General features: G+C 45.9%; 1 protein-coding gene and 1 long non-coding RNA gene across 2 annotated transcripts; one reads left to right on the forward strand and one right to left on the reverse strand.

Annotated features, from left to right (window-relative positions):
- Nucleotides 1-1,191: 1,191 nt before the first annotated feature.
- On the reverse strand, nt 1,192-4,435 carry LOC309820862. Its single transcript, XR_014296553.1, has 3 exons — nt 4,320-4,435; nt 2,495-2,568; nt 1,192-1,242 (listed from the first exon to the last, which is right to left on the reverse strand). It is a non-coding gene; the product is annotated as an uncharacterized lncRNA (long non-coding RNA).
- A 5,136-nt stretch (nt 4,436-9,571) lies between these two features.
- On the forward strand, nt 9,572-19,686 carry ISL1 (ISL LIM homeobox 1). The gene is made up of 6 exons (XM_082649994.1): nt 9,572-9,644; nt 10,468-10,657; nt 13,399-13,658; nt 15,488-15,774; nt 17,013-17,180; nt 19,231-19,686. Exons 1-6 carry the CDS (start codon nt 9,617-9,619, stop codon nt 19,345-19,347), a joined length of 1,050 nt encoding a protein of 349 aa, XP_082506120.1. The 5' UTR covers nt 9,572-9,616; the 3' UTR covers nt 19,348-19,686.
- Nucleotides 19,687-19,896: the final 210 nt, after the last annotated feature.

Genomic DNA, 19,896 nt, shown 5'->3' on the forward strand with positions numbered 1-19,896 from the left:
TTATGGGGCACTGCTGCCTCCAATCAGGCTCTTATGGGCTTGTTGCTTTGTGCACATGTGCAGACATTCTGACCCCAGGACCTCCGGAATAGATTCTGAGAACAACTGTATCTGACCATTCCAACATTTTGGACATCCCAGCTCTTCCCAAGGGCATGGGTGCGAAGAGTGCTCCCTTGTGGTTTTGGCTTACATTCTTCTCACATCAGAAGAACTAGTCTAGGAGAATGTGAAGCCAGGTCAGAAATGCTAACAGAGCAACGATTTTGCTGGCAGCCCTTTAAGTTCCCTGGCATGAATTTGAACATAGGGTAGTTTTTTCACAACATCTTTCTGTTTTTATTATGGTTTAAGTGAGCAGTTCCAAATACGTGAATTACACTTTCTGGTATAATCCAATCTGTAGAAAGGGCAATGACTGACAAAAACTCTGGAAAACTTTGAAGCCATTTTATAAAATTCCTTCTCAGATCTAGTCCTTTCTCCTTTCTGAGTCCTGAATCTTGTTGTGAAATGAACATAGTTACACAAAAAAAATGTAGGAATCCATTCTGTGGTATTTCTAATAATTTTAGTTTGTATTTTCTGTGCTGATTCAGTCTAACAATAGTGAGTTTACTTTTGGTAAGCATTCTAGCATAAGACATTTAAAGATGCAATACAACTTTTTAAAATTATTACCAAATAGTCTACAAAAAATCTCCCCCCCTTAAATCAGAGTTTTAAAGTATAAATGCCAGATTAAAATAATTATAAAGTCTATTTTTTTCCCAAATTCCATCTATTGCTAGTAAAGATCTGGGTGCCAGATGAACTGGGTCATCAAGGCCTCTTCCTTTCTTTTGTTCCTCTTGATATTTACTCCACTTTTTCCTTTTCCTCAATAAGCTTTCTCTTACCCTTCTCAAAATTGAATACTTTTCTCTTAGTCTAACATCTATTTTCATCCTCTCTTTTGATGGTTGATAAAGTCACGTACACTCAATTCTTTCTTCACCACCATATTCAAAGGAGTGATGTTCTACCCACTTAACCTTTTCTTCCACTTTGAGAGCTGTACTCATGTTTCCTCCTCACTACTGGCAACATTAAAAAGAATATACTTGCCCTGGCACAGCATATCCAAAATCATGTCAGCAGATCTGCAATGACTTGGGTACAGGATTATGGAGAGGTACGTCATGTGATGTTCGGGACAGCTAAATCAACATCTCAGGATTGGAAGAAACACGCCATCAAGACCTAAAAAGATAAGACTTCTATTTTGTCAAAAAACATAGGAGATTCTAAAGCCAATGAAACTTATCCAGCACTTCTCATCACTATCCCCAATGGTTTGTGCAGCTCATAAAAAGGAGAGTGAATAATAAATTGTAACACTGAGCCAAGAAGACAAAACAGCACACTGTACCACATTCTGAAGTAAGACATGATTTGAGTCCTGATATTCAAGTGAAAGTCAACAGGATGCTAGTTATAGGTAATAATATAATATCTGATTTAGCATTACCGTTGATGCAGTGATCTTCCTAGGCTATTACACATACCTAGGGAGTGTGGGGAGGATTCTTAAAAATGACAAAGCATTAATTTAACTACATTCAAGTGAGAGCACACATGATATAATAGTTCAATGTTTTTATAACTAGACTGAACACTCTGATAGCAGAGTGGATAGCTACATTTTGGTTACTCATATGAATCTTATTACTGTATTTTGATAATAGACCCTAAGTAGACATTACAGAAAGTAATGCTTGCTCTTTCACTATATGAATGTCTTGTAAATTATAAGATGGTGAACTATCTAGTTATATTAATATATTAATATTTACATTTAAATAAAGAAGAGCACAATACTCTCAAACCACAGAAGTTAATCGTAGTCATTCCTTAAGCATTTATAGGACTTATTCATATTTTAATTCTTGTTGATATGATATGATTGGAAATTTCAGAATAGTAAGTGGTAAAATACATACTTTAAATGCACAACTGAAATAAAATGAGACTGTGCAAAACAGAAGGGTATTTCTTTATAGAATTAACCTGTAGCAAACTAGCTATGGACCATGATGTTTGATGGGATTTTGGTCTATGAAGCTTCAGATTTTGTTCTTATTACAAAGCACCCTGAATATTATTTTGAAGCTTGCTAATTATTTTCTTGGAAGGAGGGTGTTATGTGTACTATGAAACAGCATTTCAAACATTTCTTTCTGGAATTATATTAAAATATTAAATAATGTTATCATTAGCACATAATTATATATAATTATACATAAAACATATGCTATATACTTTTAATGTTTTTCATATATTTGTAAGGTATATACAATCCACACACAAAGTCAGTTAAACTAGATCTGTCTTACCATTGTTACCTTTTTGCCTTAATTTTTTTTCATTTTTGGATTGAATTTTGTACAATGGAGGCATTCCAGATACAAGTCAACAACAGAGAATTGAGAAAACGCAACAAGGTAATTGTTACCTCTTGCCTGATGAACTCTTAAATCAACAAAGGAGTCCGCTTCTCCGGCTAATCAGCGCATGTGGGTCCCCCGCCTGACAGAAGAGCACAGAAGTGAATCTACGCTGCGGGGTTTCCCTCGTTTTCCAATTCAAACACTTGCCACACAAAGTGAATAAAATAAACCTGGAAAAAAATGCCAGCGAATACTTGGGGCTATCTATATTTTGGTGGTGATATTAAGAATTAAACCACTCACTCCAATGTTCTGTATCAATAGCTATACCATCCTTTCCGGACGCTGCCACCAAGGCAAATGCAGAAGGAATGTCCTTACCATTTTCTGGAATGTAGGCGCTCAGATCAAGTTGAGCCCCTGGCAGCTGGCATAAAGAGATGATTTGACAAAGGGTTTGAAGCAATTAAAATGGTACCTTGATTCTTTCATTTCCACAAGTATATTCATCTGGGGGGCGGGAAGCCCGGGGGATTGGGGTATGGACAGAGAAGGGGGCAACCTAACACTAAAACTTTTACCTTCCCAAAGGGTTAGTCTGTGAGCCTGCAGTCGCGGATTCTGCTTTCTTCTCCACTCTTCGGGTCTAGGAGGTTGCAGGGTCTCCCAGCAGGCAGCCCCCAGGTGGCAGGCAGAGACCCCTGCTCTTATAGTGCTCGGCACCGCGGGCAGGCGACCTGATTCACTTTTACTTTCGAGTCCCCACCCGGGCCCACCAGTGCGCGACAGAGACAGGCCATCCGGGGCTCTGGTCCCAAAGGTGCGTGACAAGCAGATTCACACTAAGGAACTGAGTGGCCTCTCTCGGGGGGCCGCGCTCGCCAACCCGGACGGAAAGAGGTCTGCGGGACGTTGGTTTTTTCCCAAGTCTAGCAGGAATTAGGGCCGGGGGTGTAGATTCAGTTCGATTTTCCCACTTCTTTCGATTGGAAGATGAAATTGAAAAATGCCCTTAAGCGCAGAACACGGGGCGCGGGGAGTGGGGGGGGGGATTCCAGCACAGGGTTTGGCAAGTTGGAAATCCGGAAGGGAGGAGGCCGAGAGACAGAGATGTGGGGCGCGGGGGGGGGGTCTCTTTGTTTCGCGCTCCTCTTATCCTTGGACTCGGGGCAGGCTAAATTTCTAGCGACCTTTGTTGCTTGAACGCGGGCGAGTGGGGTTCTAGGAAACACCAGAAACATGATCGCAAAGCTCTGAGCCCTACAGAGAACAGTCAGACAGGGTTTCCGGCGCCCTCGATGAGAGGCTACCTGGGGTAGAGCGGTCGACCTCGCGCCGCGCGGCTGCCCCAGGGGGAAGGGATGGCGTTCTTGACCCCTTCCGGGAGGCAAGTGATTAACTCGGTTGAGTTGATCAAATGACGTTCTTTCTGAAAGGGGTCGTCTCCTGCGCCCCTTTCTCAGCTGGTATTTAGCAGGTAGGGGGGCAAAGCAAATTCTCCTCTCAGCCTGAAGTCGCAAAGAATTAATGATTTTTCTTAACACCCTGGATCTGGAGGCGTAGAGAATTCTATAAATGTACACGCGCCCGGAGCTCATCCTCCCATTCACCTTCGCGGAGTCGACCTTTAAGATTGTCCCTAACATCATACCTTCTGAACTGACCAGCCATTTACTGGGGTTTGGAGATTTTCCTCCAGCCCCGAAACCACCTTCTCTCCTACGCTCACAATCTGCCGGTAGATGCCACCAATGATTGCCTCCCCCCCCGCTTAAAAACAGCCTCCACCCACGCTCCTCTCAGATACAGTAAACGGCCCCGACACGCTTTAGCCACCAGTTTTATTCGTAGAAAGTAGCTATAACTCTTGACATCACCTCCGCAACCTACCCGAGGACTCCAGCCGAGGACACCTTACTGAGGCTGTTTTTTTCGAGCGCTGAATTCTGAGACGTGAGGGAAGGTTATTTGAGGCATAGTGGTAGATTTCCGGGCTTCCAGTTCCCTCCCCCGCTTGGCCGGTAATTTTCTGCTGCCCCTCCTCCTCTTGACCTCCAACAAGGTACCTTCGCCTCCCTTCCCCCCACTCGTTCCCAGTAAACCTCCATCGCGCGTTGGAAATCAATCCTTTGGCGCTAAATTCAGAGCTGCCGGTTGGACAGGATTGCAGTGGGGCAAAGGGTGTCACTTCTTTCGGAAAGAATGTCATTTGATCAACTACACTTGAGTTAACTTGCTCCGGGTTTCCCGAGAGCTCGGGTGGACCCGTGGGTGTTTTGCTAGATTCGGTACAGATGTGGTAGCTTTCAGCTGAACCGCCCAGGATCTGGGAGAGAAGCTTTTTCGCCCCTCAGGACTCCAATTACCCCCGAGAGAATCCGATGCATTTAATGAAGGCTTTGCCAGAGGTAGGGTTCAGTGCGTCCTTGGGTCAGAACCTCTTAGCACATTGCACTCACTGACTCCAACCTGGGGTCCACACAGACCTCCAGTCCAGTTAAAAATTGCCTGTTCCTAGTCACATAGAGTTTCAAAAAGAAAAAAGAAAAAAAAAACTTTAAGAAGGAAGAAAAGGGTTTCACCTGACATGGCCAGCGCTTTTGTGAAATCATAAATGTTTCCAAACGCACAATTTTAAAGGGAGGGTGCAAATTTCTGTCCTCGCTTGGTCGAAGTCCTACCGGCAATGAGATGCGGAAACTCGCATTCTCAAGACTGATCTGAGGTTTGCGGCTTCGCCGCTTCCGGGAGTGTGGAATTCTATCCTGACTGGGAACCGACCAGGAGACCGCACATGAACGCTGCCTCCCTGGCTGCCGTCCGCCAGTAGAGAATAGCAGAACCGCTGGTGACAGACACAGCGGTTACCTGAATTCAGGCTAAGAAGCTCTGCATGCAGAAGAAAATTCTTGCTAATTCACCCAGATTGTTTTAACTGGTTAATAAAGCAACTGACACTCAACAAAACTACAATCACAGCAGGAGTCCTTGGCAATAAGAATGACAACTAAAGGTTTGTTGTTGTTAACTGCCTTTATTATTATCTTTGCTTAGAATTATTTTTAAAAAAAAGTAAAAGGAGAGAAAAAAAGACAATCATTTCATACCCAATGGTACATAAAGAATATCCCTTCCATTCTTCTCTGAAATTAGAGTGCAGATTCTCTTGATTCATCCTCATTAAGCCAGCACCAGCAACTGGAAGAGAGGCAAATTAGTTCTAAACATCCACACCGGGTTCTGGGTGGAATATAAATGGTTAATCGTGACTCCCTTTATACAGCTGTAATTTTATCTGACCCTTGGATGTGATTTAAGATACTGATGGTTTGTATAGCCTTATTCTTATTCCTATCTTACATAGGATAAGTAAAAACAAAAAGTGTGAATGGGATAAATATATATATATTCCATACCTATTTTCTGAGGTGAATAAAATATGTCCATGTTTCATTTTGACCCCCAAATTATGTATTTGTGGATATCAGAAAATATAAATCCTTCAGTTATATATATATTTTTATATCTGAACACCTTACTCGTGGAGATTGGCATTCCAATTGTTATTCTCAAGCCTGATCCTGATGTGGGCTAAACTGAGCATCACCTCCCTGGGAATAAGTTCCCAAACAAATCCATAGTTCAGGGAAAGCTGATCAAAGCCGCCTCTCCTTCCCAGTCTTGGTTAGTTGGGGAGGGAAAAGTTTTCCCCCTTACCGTACATAATTTCCCAAAGAACCTACTTAAAACCCACTTATATCTGCCAGAAGTTGTTGGGAAATAAATAAATCCTAAATATGTAATGCTACTTGTCAATTGCAATTAAAGCCTATTTAGATATTTGAAACGTAGCTTGAGAACATGACATTTGTTTAGGAATCTGTATTTGGCATTGTTTGATGTGGAGTGTTTAAATTTTAATCAAAGCAGAGAAAGAAAGCAACAACACACAAAGCGCAGCTGTAAGAGCCCACCAGGCATTTTAGGTGGAAAAGCTGCATTTTGGAAGGTGTGTACAAGTCCATGTGGGTGGAAGCCACAGACTCAAGTGGAACTTACTAAATCTTAGCATCCCTTTTATATTCAAAGACACTAAAATGTATTTGTGATGGCCAGGAGGTAATGGGAACTATACTTAATAAGAACTCATATTCTTTCTTCTCTCACCAGTAGAGGAGCTGACAACGGGATTCACACAACTGCTCTTTTTAAGGATAGATTTTTTGACCTACCAGAATATACAAAGGTCAAAATTGAATCCATTTTTGACAAGAGAGGGTCTAATCCCCCCTTTGAACACAAGAGGTCGCTCCTGTGATCAAATACGGGGGGGGGGCGGAAATATTGCTAATCACAGTTTGATGTGAGTTTGATGTATTCTATAAAAACATTACAAAATTTTTTTAGATATATTTGATGCGTTAAATGTGTGTATAGAAATCATTTAAACAAACAGGGGAATAATCTGTGATCGCACTTGAACTTCAAGGTGAAGTGAAACAATAATGCCTGCTATCCTAACTTTGATTTTAATGCAAAATGTATTAGCTACAGACACACAGAACTCCAGAGTACATCCGTCATGGAACAACATAATTGGGTTCCCTCGAATTTCTCCCTTTGACAGAAAGTATCTAACAGCTTAGAAACTTCTTAAGAAAATACTTGTTTACAGTAACAGTGTGGGCTGAAGAAAGGAAAACATCTTGTCTTCATCATTATGATAAAATTGCCTATTACTAACGGTTTACCTCCAAGCCACATGCCAGCTTTTCTACTTGGACTTGCTATCATCAGGAGCAATAATTCTTTAGAATAGCTTATGAGTTTAGGGAGTTAAAATCCCACACTGTGTGTGTGGCTGGTTTGAAGGAGGATGGATTATGAGGGTGCTTTCTGGATCTCAAATATAAGTCATCAGGCTCCTGGCAGCTTCCGTTGTTTAATTCCATGTTATAAAGGTGGCATGATGGAATATGATTGGTTAAAATTCTCTACTTCCTGGAGATATAGTACCTTTTTAAAAAATAGAGTCAGCTTGGTTATCTGTACAGGAAACATACCCGTATGCTGGGAAGATTTGCTTCGTGTTGTCATTACCAGCATCAGTTTTACAAAAGCAGCCTGACAAAAGGCTCCACGCATATAATACCATCGAGACTAGAAACTATGACCCCAAACCAAAACCACCCCGCCCCCCCAGTCTGGTAAATGTATCAACCTACCTCTAACTTTCGATTTCACACACGCACTCTGATATAACTTATTGATACAATAAAATCAGAAGGGATGAGATCCATTTAGAAATTTTCCTTGAGAGAAAACAAAACAAATGCATGTTCTTGGCAAAGCCCCAGCCAGATCAGGAGGAAATTCAGCATCTTAGTTTCTCTCTGCGCTCTGGAGAAGCATATCCCTGTAAACCGAGCCACTGAGACCGGCTGAGGGCTCATGGCTGTTATCAAGGGCTAGATCTGGCGAATGATACAAAGAACGGAGTTTCCTAACACACCAGGTTTTCTCAAGGCAACCGAAATTAAACACCGAAATTAAACCTACTACTGCGTGCGTTTGCGGGCCTTTTTAGATAAAACCGGCAGTCACATTAGATAAGGAATAGCTATTCAGGAGTTTTGGAGGAGTGCGGTGGGGGGAGTCTTCGTGGCCTTCCTGTGACTCTTTTGGGGAGATGGTTAAGATATGACGGGAACATGTAAGAAATTATTAAAAACAGTTATTTACCGGCGAGTTGCAGCCAACACTCTTCTCTCTCCAGGTTGTTTCCCGAGAGAAAATGATTAGATAAACACACCCAGTGAAGGGAAATAGGTATTTCGCTGTTCTTCTGTTAGACCTCTCCCTAACTCACGACCTTAGACTGACGCATTTTTAAAATCTCTAGAGAGACGTGGAGACTTGTCCTTACAATTATCAAACACCACCAGCTAACTGTACACGTTTGCTTAAAAACAAAGGGCAGGAAACCAGAAGAGAGAGGAACTGGACAGGCTATATTCACTTTGCAAACTTTAAACTACTGGCCGATCACTTTGCACTTAGGCTTCGGGTTAGTGCACTTCCTAATTCTAAACTGCAAAGCCGACCTCGCGGGTCGGAAGGAGAGAGTAGTCCGCGGAGTCAGCTTGGTTTTACCTGTGCGCTTCCAACCTGATTTTCCGCTTAGGCACGAAGCGCCCCTTCCCCCCACCCCCCACGTTTCTGGAGATCTGAAGTCAGGGATAACGGGGTAGTGGGGTAGCAGCAGCGAACAATTCCTCTGGGTCTATGCATCCCATGACCGGTTCGTCTTCCCCTAGCCAGCTCCCAGCGCGCTACGCGCAGCCAGTTCGGGAACTCACCCGCCCCGGCAGCAAAGCCCGGCCAGGCCCGGAGCTGTGCGCCAAAGCGCGAAACCAAACGAGGAAAACGGCCTGTTCCAAGTCGCCCCTCTTCCTAAAGCCCGGGAAGGACCTCTTCATCAGGAAGACCTACCCACCAGCCACTCGCCACCGGCGGCGGAAAAGTGAGCCCAGCGCGCAACACGGCCAGCCGGACTGCGGGGACCCCAGGAGCGCAGGGCGGAGGAGCAGCGCGACAGGAGGCGAGGGCGCTGGCGGCACGGCCGAGAAGGAGCAAGGGAGGGGGCAGGAGGAGGAGGAGAAGGAAGCCAAAAGCCAGAGCGGCCGGGCAGCCCGAGCATCGGGGGAGAGCGGCCTGAGCCCCGAGCAACTCGCCTCGGGAGCCCTAATCCTCTCCCGCGGGCTCGCTGAGCGGTCAGTGGCGCACGGCAGCAGCGAGGCTGAAATATGATAATCAGAACAGCTGCGCCGCACGCCCCGCAGCCAATGGGCGAGGCGCTCGCCTGACGTCCCCGCGCGCTGCGTCAGACCAATGGCGATGGAGCTGAGTTGGAGCAGAGAAGTTTGAGTAAGAGATAAGGAAGAGAGGTGCCCGAGCCGCTTCGAGTCAGCCGCCGCCGCAGCGCCTCCGCTCCGCCAGCTCCGCCGGCTTAAATTGGACTCCCCGATCCGCGAGGGCGCGGCGCAGCCGGGCAGCGGCTCTCTCAACCTTGGCAACCCTAGGGGCCACTGTTTCCCACTTAGCCACAGCTCCAGCATCCTCTCTGTGGGCTGGTCACCAACTGTACAACCACCATTTCACTGTGGACATTACTCCCTGTTACAGATATGGGAGACATGGGAGATCCACCAAAAAGTAAGAGGCGATTTTACCTTGTGGGGCTCGGTGTGCTGTTCTTGTGCGGGGGTCTCTCTCAGGCAAGGGTGCCAAGGGCTCTTCGGAGTTCGAGTCATTGCTTGGAGAGAGAGAGAGAGAGAGAAGGTGGCTTTTTCTTGTTGCCGCCACGCCTGCATGCTTGCTGTCGTGTCTGATCTTCGGGAAACTGATCGTACCTTGTGTTTGAATTCGCCTGCGTGCCCTCCAAAACCCTAGCCTTCTGGTGCTAAGCGGTGGTTTCCTCCTCGGGAATCCTGAGCTCTCCGAGAAGGTTATTCTGTTGCAAAGGTCCGCCTGCAAGTACAATACCCGGAGATGTGAATTAGCATTAGACTTGCAAAAGAGAACAACGAATGACAACTGTATTGATGTCTGCTCTTGCTAACAATTTCCAGTCCTATGTGCTATTTAAGAGCGTGCTTCATGGAAAATATAGACATCCCTGCGTTCACTTAACGCTTCTAGTCAAAACCTTTTCTTTGACTTGACTTATCCATAATCTTTCCCAATGATTATGGCAAAGAGGGAGGAGGGAGGAAAAAGAAATACAAAATGAACGGGTTTGATTGCGTGCTAGGCTTACAAATGTAGACTATTCAAATCTGCATTTTACATATATTCCACCTCCTTTTAAAAGTGAGTCAGGGTTTTGATGGCACACTCCAATTACCATCCCAAAGTGCAATACTCTTAAAAAAAAAAAAACTCGCAGAGTACGCCCTATAAGAGAACGACACTAAAAGTGTGTTTATCTCTGTAGGAAGTAAACGGTTAGTCAATCATGTATTTATTTTCATTTCAGAAAAACGTCTGATTTCCCTATGTGTTGGTTGCGGCAATCAAATTCACGATCAGTATATTCTGAGGGTTTCTCCGGATTTGGAATGGCATGCGGCATGTTTGAAATGTGCGGAGTGTAATCAGTATTTGGACGAGAGCTGTACGTGCTTTGTTAGAGATGGGAAAACCTACTGTAAAAGAGATTATATCAGGTATGCCATTTATACTGCTTCCTTAATTTTGTGAGATTTCCCTCTCTCTCCCCATTCTTTATTATATTGTGTGGCTTTGTCCTTTGGTGAAGTTTGCCTTAATGGATTCCAGCGTGCAAAAGTTACCCTTGTAAGTGTAATATGTAAATTAACCTATGCTGTTCATTTTACTTTTTAGAGGGAAAAAAACCCCCACGAAACTCGATAGTGGTTCCCATAAATTATGTGGCATTGAAGCTTGTATAATTGCTTTTGGAATTTGTGATGCTCAAATTATTTTCCTCTGTTACCCTCCCCCTTCCAAAACAAACAAAAAAAATCAAGATGGAAAAGTTGGAGTTTCTAAACTTAAAAAAAAAAGGTTGGTTGGTTTTTATTGTATCATGCAATGTTTTTTCTTTTTTATTTATTTTAATTATTTTATTAGTAACTTCCAGATTCTTCGGAGATGTCAATGCAATAGGTGAAATAGTTTGACCTAAGCATATTTAGAGATGTACTTTGAAAGAGCAAATAGAGATATTGCCCTTTTACTTTTAGGGTAAGGACTCCTGCCTGGAAAATTTAAAAACCAACCCAAATATTCTCTGTAAAAAAAGACCGGAAATTTAATCTTTTTAAATATTAACCCTTTGGTGACATCTGACTGTCTTCTTTCTTATCTTATCTGAGCTGATGAATTAGACAGAGCAGATCAAATTGCCCATCATCTGTCTACGAACAATTGGTATATTTAGATAATTGAACAGCTTCCTTTCTCACATTAAAATCTGGTAACTGATAAAATGAGCGAATTGCCCTTACTGTCAAGAATAAAACCACATAAGGAACTTTCTGAATTTTTTTCTTTCAATTTATTCTGCATCTAAACTTTATGCTTTGCCAATCTCAAATTTTCTGACTTGTGTATACATATGTCAGAAACTTCATTTTCTGCCTTAGGAAGGAAGTAGAATTTCCAAAGAAAATATTATTGTTTTAAGAACAAAACAGAAGAGATAACACCCTCGTTATTATGTCGATTCGTTATTATGTCGAATAATATCAAAATATTATATTTAAAAATAAGTTCTCCAGTGGCTGTTAACAAGTAATTAGCTCTGTAAGTCATAGAGTTTATGGAGCTTAGAACTTAACCTTAAAGTTTAGCTGTGATTTAAGTATGCAGTTACAATTTTTTCCTGCTCACTTAGTGTGCAGTATTTTTTCTTATTTTAAAACCACGAAGTGGAGAGTGTAATTTTAATAAAGCTGAACAGTGCAGAAAAAAAAAGTTTATTAATACTTTGATGGTGGGGGAGGAGAACGGGAGGAAAGAGGGGAAGTGGGGAGCTAGAGGAAGGGGGAGGGATTTTCCAAATTGTTTGGTCACAGGCAAGGTAAAGTCCTCATCCTATGAAGTGGAAGATCTCACATAGAGTAGGCGGAGGGAGGGAAAACTTTTGAATCTACCTTCTAACCTCTGACAAATGAGCCATTTTCAATTGTTTACTTGATTGGTTTGTGAACTGAAGATTCTGGAGAGGGAGAGCTCACTTCTCAACCCCAGCAGTAGCTTTACTCCTGTGGAAATAGTGTTTTACTCAATTGTATTCAGACCTGCTTGTGCCTAATTCTGGCTAAACGTTAGTGGAAGGAACCAATCGCTTTTACATTTTCTTCTCCACTCTTTCAACTGTGTGTGTGTATGCGCGTGCAAGTGTGTGTGTCCCTTTGAAATCCTGTAGTTGTAAAAGCAGAACAGAGAGACCGTTTAGATTTCCGAATGCCTTTCCCCCCTTGGGGGAGCGAGGCTCCCCCTCTTACCCCCCTTTGTGTAGGTCTTTTCCTCTCCTCCATTCTCTCTGTTTGTAGGAACGCTCCTGCTTTGGTTATTAGTGATAACGCGGAGAGGGGGCCAGGGCAGAGCCTCTAGATGAAACCTACAAGGATTGTCTCTTGGTAAAGAAAGGTCAGCAGCGAGGAAGACCTTAGGAGTGGGTCTTTTCATTTTTCTGTCTGGTCAGGGTTCTCAAACAAACTGAAATAAAGGTAGATGCTTCAGCAAATTGAAAAAGATGGAGGGAACCAAAGCAGATTTTTAAAATAATAATAAAAGGAGGAAGGGAGAGGAAACTTTCTGTTAACATTGCTGCCTGCGGAAAAGATCTTTAGCTGGGGAAAAGTGCAGTGGGCTTGTGCAGAAAGGGCTCTGGAAACCCTCAGAGGTTTCATTTTGTTCTTCTGCCTGTGCATTTGTGTGTTTTCAAACCGAGTGGGGTGACAATCTCATTCCATAACCTCATTTTCTTTTGAAAGGAGGATTTGGGTTGCAGTTTTAGAGACGTTTCTAGCAGCAGAAATTGGGGGATAGGGAGGCAAAAATTTGGGGCCAGTGACTCCCGAGTCCCCCTGGACCCCTTCCTGCCAAGAGCGGCAAGGGTCACCCTGGACTGGTCGCTGGAGCAGCGGCCCAGGCTTCCAACACGTCAAACATTTTTCGATGGTTTGGACTGGGCGTTTTCAACTAAGAGGTACGGATCGAGACACAGAAGCTCATAGGAAAGGGAAATGGAGCGGGAAACGAGAGAAATCTAATCATTTCCACCCTCCCATTCCCAGCTTGTCTGCGAATGCTGATTTCAGTGTCTCAGGGCGTTGTGGCCGAGGTTGCCAGCGACCTTGGGTCGGGGGCAGCGCCCGCCTGAAGTGACCACCTCTCTCTGTGCTTCCCTCCCGCCCCGGGCCCGGCCCCCGCGCAGGTTGTACGGGATCAAATGCGCCAAGTGCAGCATCGGCTTCAGCAAGAACGACTTCGTGATGCGCGCCCGCTCCAAGGTGTACCACATCGAGTGTTTCCGCTGCGTGGCCTGCAGCCGCCAGCTCATCCCCGGGGACGAGTTCGCGCTGCGGGAGGACGGGCTCTTCTGCCGCGCGGATCACGACGTGGTGGAGAGGGCCAGCCTGGGCGCCGGCGACCCGCTCAGCCCCCTGCACCCGGCGCGGCCGCTGCAAATGGCAGGTACTTCTGGGCGCGGAGGGAGGCCCTCCTCGGGGAGGCAGGCGCCAGGCGAGGCCAGCGCCACCCCTGCCCGCGCGCCAGCGGCCGCAGCAACCCTGGGACCCTTGCGGCGGTTGCTGCGGTCGGAGACGGAGGGTTCTGGGTGCGGTTTGCACCGCGCTTCACTCTTTCGCAGCAAGGTTCAATGCCCTCACTGTCTCCCTTGACTCCCCCCAGCACAGCTACCCGTCTGTGTGTCTAGATGTGGGTGCCCGTGAATGTACACCGCTTGGGCACACGTGTCTGCACACGCCCAAACAGTACTTCCAGTTCACCTTGGCCTCCAAAACGCGGCTTACTGAAAACGGGCTTCAGCTCCCCGCCAGGTATTCTCCCCGCAGCTGCCTAATTAAAGGGGTGGAGCTCTGGGCCCCTGGAGCTTCCTCCTTTAACCCAATGAAGGAAGCTTAGGTGGCCTCAAGTTATTTAGCCTCTCAATTCCTTTTCCCTTGCAAACTGCCCCCCCCACTAGAAAATACTTTAAAAATTTATTTGTATCCCTTTGTGAGAGAGTGGGCCTGAAAAGATACAGTTTTAATAATTGCAAGCCTTCACACGGAGCCGTAATTTAAAACTGTCCACAAGCTTATCTGCAGTAATTGCCTTTGAAAGGGAGCCTCCCTCTTTAAACCGTTCATTCTACTTGATTTGGTGAGAATTTCATCTTCGGCCCTGTTGCTGTGACACTAAATTGACCCCATAGGTGTTGACCTGACCCCCGGGGGTCCTGGAAAGTGCAAGATTTGTAACAAACAGATCTGAGGGCCCTTGCCCCAGGAAGGAGAGTAGAAATAGAGCAAGGTTGGCCAGGAGGGGGGCCACAGGTAAGAAGGCAGACAACGTTTCCTAACCTGCTTTCTGGTCTTGATAGATCTGCCCTGTGCATTTTTAAAGTGTCAATTCGCCCTGAGTTCTGGCTGTGAGAAAACTACAACTCTTCCTCCTCTGCTCTCTGGCAGCTCTAAGAATTCTGTCCTGGGGGATTTGTGACTTAGCTTGCAGGGGGGCAAAGCCAGAGGTGGCAAATTCTGTTCGGTGCAACCTGTGCTCTGCTGTGGGAAGCACAGAAGAGGCCGAAGTATTGGGAGGGAGTCAGGAGCCAGAACACTCCCCAGCTGTCTTTTCTCTAGAGGCCAGGCAGCTCTAAAGAGTTTCGATTTTCCTTTTCTTGGGATCAGATCACATCAGGAACATCCAGGTAGATTTAGTAGATCCAGGTAGACTAAGAAAGATCAAAGCCTGGAGAGATGGCCGAAATCCCGAATTTCTTTATCCCCTTGATATAATTGTACCCTGGGGACTGAAGTTCAAGCTCTCTGTCAGAATCCTCCTCAGCCTTTGCGCTGCAGGCATCCCGCTGGGGTAGTGTCTCTGGCTGTCACTGGGGTTCTGCGTTTCTTTCCCTAGTACCGCCTGTGCGTTGGGGGTGGGGGGCTGTGTGGACTCGGTGTAACCTGGGCCCAGTCCGGGTACTAGAAAAGGCGTAAAGGGAGGAGAAACAAGGCAGAACGATGCCGCCCTTGCTGTGAGCAGGGGGACAGGCCCTGAGACGTGCGCCCCTTTGCTGACTCCATGTTGACACGAGCAGGGGCGAAGGCTGCTTTCCGGGCCCGGATTACTGAGCATTGACCTCTGATATTAGAGAGCGAGATTTTATTCTCTCTTTCGCGCCCCTTATCCCCACCTCTGCCGCCCCTGCTTTGTCTGTCGAGGCTGCAAAGAGCTGCCCATTGTCCGGGAGCGGCGCGGGCGGGCGGCCCGGCCCGCTCACGGCACCCCTTGCCCCGCAGCCGAGCCCATCTCCGCCCGGCAGCCGGCCCTGCGGCCCCACGTCCACAAGCAGCCAGAGAAGACCACCCGCGTGCGGACTGTGTTGAACGAGAAGCAGCTGCACACCTTGCGGACCTGCTACGCCGCCAACCCCCGGCCCGACGCGCTCATGAAGGAGCAACTGGTGGAGATGACCGGCCTCAGTCCCCGCGTGATCCGGGTCTGGTTTCAGAACAAGCGGTGCAAGGACAAGAAGCGGAGCATCATGATGAAGCAGCTCCAGCAGCAGCAACCCAATGACAAAACTGTGAGTGGCCCTGGGGCCCGGGCAGGGGACGAGAGGGGAAGCCGAGGAGGCGTGCGTGCCGGCTGCCCAGGTGGGCCGGCGCCGTTTCCCTCCGGCTCCGGAGCAGGACCCGGCACTGTTGGCCCCTCCCCCCGACCCCTGCCCCGGGGAGAGGCCCCCCCACCGGTGCCCGGCCCAGCGCCCACACCGCGGCCCGCGCTGCTCCGGGAGGCCCCAGCCCGCGGGGGTGGGCTCGTGCCCTTCAGCCTCGCCCCATCCCGGATCCGGAAGGGCCGTCTCCCCCTCCGTGGGCAGTGAGGCCTGGCGCTGGTTTTGCCAAAGTTCCGGTCATCAGTTCCTCAGGCAGCCGAGAGGAGGAAGGGACAACTCCTTGGCTTCCTTTTTAATCCAGGGTCATCCCGGTGTCCCCCGTGCGCAGCCTGCAGCAGAGCCCCCAGGTGGGCGAAGTGCCCCAAGGTGACCCGTGAAAACAGGGCACCTTCTGCTCCAGGTCAAGCCCAGGTCTCCAGAGATGTCAGGCCCCTGGCACTATTACCCACAATCATCCCTGGCCCAGAGCGGCACCCAACTGGCAGGCCTCCTGGTTAAGTTAAACTAAAGAGTTTCTTTCTTCCCCCCACCAACCAGCAATTTTTTTTTTTTTTTTGCTTTTTACGGCTTAGGCCCTATTTTTAAATGCCATAAAACGTGCTGTCATTAAATTTGACAGACTGGCCAAGCCTGGGCCAGGGCATTTTCTAAGTTGGTTAGTGCATAATAGCACAATAGTGGCCTGACCCAAGTGCTTGGGAGTCGGGGTTGGCTCCCAGAGAATTGCCTGCAGAAAATCTACCCCCAGATCTGACTAACAAACTGCCCAGAAAATCATCATGTCTAGAGGCTGAAGGGAGGCCTATCCTGCCTCAGCTTTCCACTGAGACGCTATGGCCTGGAAAGGCAGACAGGTGGAATTGGGATTAACAGTGAATTTAAAGGGAAAGAAGAAAGTCGAAACAGAATTTCACTTAATAAGGTCCAAGCAGACCTAATAGTCCAGCCCACAGAAACAGAAGAACAAAACGTAATAACACAAAACTGAACCCTGGCTAATATCCATACGCACAGCAGATTAACTGAGTCAATAAAGGCCACTATATAGATAAGATAATACCAGGGTATATTTGCTTAGCCTGCACAGACAATGGAGGGAGGGAGTTTGCTCATTAACATGTTGGGCTTGGGGGGGGACCTATTCACAGAATATCCAGGGGATGACAGGAACTCCCATGGTGGCTGCCAGTCCAGAGAGACACGACGGTGGCTTACAGGCAAACCCAGTGGAGGTGCAAAGTTACCAGCCGCCTTGGAAAGTACTGAGTGACTTCGCCTTGCAGAGTGACATAGATCAGCCGGCTTTTCAGCAACTGGTAAGTGTCAGCTCCCAGAGTGGGGAGGCTGAATCGCCAAAGAAAGGAGATTCTGGTTAAACTGTCACACAAGGAAAGATTCTGGGGGGTTAGGGAGGAGGGTGCTCCCCGACCCCAGGCTTGGGGAGAGACGAAGGGGGTGTGTTGGAGAGAGGAGGGAAGCACTCAAGGAAAACAAACCTCTTGTCAGTCTTTTCTGTGAGAGTTCATAGTTTGACCATATAGGTTGAATTTTCTATCAATCAGGCCTGTTCTGAGGGATTAACTTCAAGGTGCCTAACTAAATAGACACGCGTGGGGAAGTATCCTGGGTTGCAGAATCATACATCTTCGACTTGTAGCGTCAGAAGGGACATTAGAGATCACCTTGGCATTTTGATCAGCAGCCAGTAAATGCACTCCCTTCTCAGCTCCTAGAGCATGGTATAGTTAAGGACCTAAATCAAGGTGATTGTAATAATAATCAATGTTGTAATACATAATCAATGTTATTATCAATGGTCAGCAGGCACCCATCTGCACTATTCAAATATATCAATAAAAAGTTCAGTTATTCAAAGATATGATTGATACTTTTGTGACTATATCTCTTTCTGGGACTATATCTTAATCTAAAATGTAGGAGTGCTTAAACATTTTTTTAGTATGTAAGTTCAAATATCCTACACAGTCACATACTGTGGGGCATGTATAGCAAAAGGAACCTGAGTTCTACCAATCAGAGAGATAATAATGTGAAAACCGGTTTCCGTGTTAATATTTCTACACATCCAGAGAAGAGAAAACTCAACTCACCTTTCACCTGGGTGAAGATAACTAAGATTATTAAGTATATATCTTTTGTGAGATGATATATGTACACATACGGTTTTTTTTCTTAAGTAATAAACAGCCCTGTAGGATCTTGTTCTATAAAACAAGATCCATCCGAAAAACTTGTTCCTTTCTTTGAAAATAAAGCTTGAATTGAGGTTAACTTTTTCCCCTCACATTTACCTGGAGGGCATTTTCTTTCTTTGTGGCAACAGTTGGGTAATGGGCCACAGGCAGGGGTTAAAAGGGCTTGGCCCAGGTGTCTGTTTGAAAGTGGGCCAGTCTAGAGGAGGCAGATTTGAGAAGTCCCTTGGCTTCACAGTGGGAAAGTTCAATAAGATAGCAAGGAAGGTAGACCCCGGAATTAGGAAAAAGAAATTATTTTTAATGTCAGGCTAATCTTACCAGTTATTTGGATCATAGAAGGCAGGTAAGGGGAGGGTTCAGGGCAGCCGAGTGTTTGCACCTCCTGAAACTTTAGTGTCAGCTGAGAGCAGTGGAAGGGAAGCCGAGGATGGGGAGGTGTTGGGAGCAGAGTGGAGAAGAAGGTTTACAACAGCAACACAGTACTTTCGGCTTAAGAGAAGGAGCCAGATATTTATAATGTGGATGACGTTATAATATATGGGTCTCCTCTCGGAAGGAAGAGCCTGATTGAAAGAGAGAAAGAGGCCAAAAGGCAGCAGGACCAACAACAAGGAAGAAAGGCCACGCTGTGAACCCTCTGAGGAGTTAATCACTGTTCTGTGGAGCCTCCTCTGAATCTCCCGTCACACGATCTGAGCGGCGTGTTATGGATTTTCCAACTCAAGAAGAGAGGCTTTGACGCCTAGAGACTGAGAACTCGCCTGCTCCCAGGGCAACACGTAGCCAGCAGGATAATTTTATTTCGAGCATGCATGGTAGAGTTGCGATGCCATTTTACAGTGGGAAACACATTTGTTCTTAAATAATTTAATGCAACATAATGTTGGGAATTCAGTTTCAGTTAAAACAGAGATCTCTTGGAAGATGGGAAAGCGAGAGGATTTCTTCCCAAGTTCTTTTCCTTGCAGGCTTTCTTTAAGCCTGTTAAAATTCAATTATATGTGCGGATATCTCTATCTATATATCTGTCTCTGCACACAGACACGCGCACACACACACACACACACACACACACACACAGGACAAGTTTATAATCCTTTTGTGAATACGATCACAGCCTCCTTTATTCATTTCTTAACCTTCTATGCAGGTCAATTTTTCAGAAGGAGGACCGGGCTCTAATTCCACTGGCAGTGAAGTGGCGTCGATGTCCTCTCAGCTCCCAGATACACCTAACAGCATGGTAGCCAGTCCAATTGAGGCATGAGGAACATTCATTCAGATGTATTTTTTTCCCTGTTGGAGAAAGTGGGAAATTATAATGTTGAACTCCGAAACAAAAGTATTTAACGACCCAGTCAATAAAAACTGAATCAAGAAATGAATGCTCCATGAAACGCACGAAGTCTGTTTTAATGACAAGGTGATATGGTAGCAACACTGTGAAGACAATCATGGGATTTTACTAGAATTAAAACAACAAACAAAACCCAAACCCAACATAATGCTATCCAATGACCTTAGGAGTACTGAAGAAAAAAAAAAGACGTTTTTAAAACGTAGAGGATTTATATTCAAGGATCTCAAAAAAGGCATTTTCATTTCACTGCACATCTAGAGAAAAGCAGAAATAGAGATTTTCTAGTCCATCTTATTCTGAATGGTGCTGTTTCTATATTGGTCATTGCCTTGCCAAACAGGAGCTCCAGCAAATGAGCAGAAAGAGAAACTGGCCTCTTTGGCTGAAAGAGTCCTTTCAGGAAGGTGGAGCTGCGTTGGTTTGCGATGTTTTTAGTTGACTTGAACAAGGGGTTAA

This window comes from Grampus griseus (genome assembly GCF_964374135.1).
Source record: "Grampus griseus genome assembly, chromosome: 3".
Lineage (NCBI taxonomy): Eukaryota > Metazoa > Chordata > Mammalia > Artiodactyla > Delphinidae > Grampus > Grampus griseus.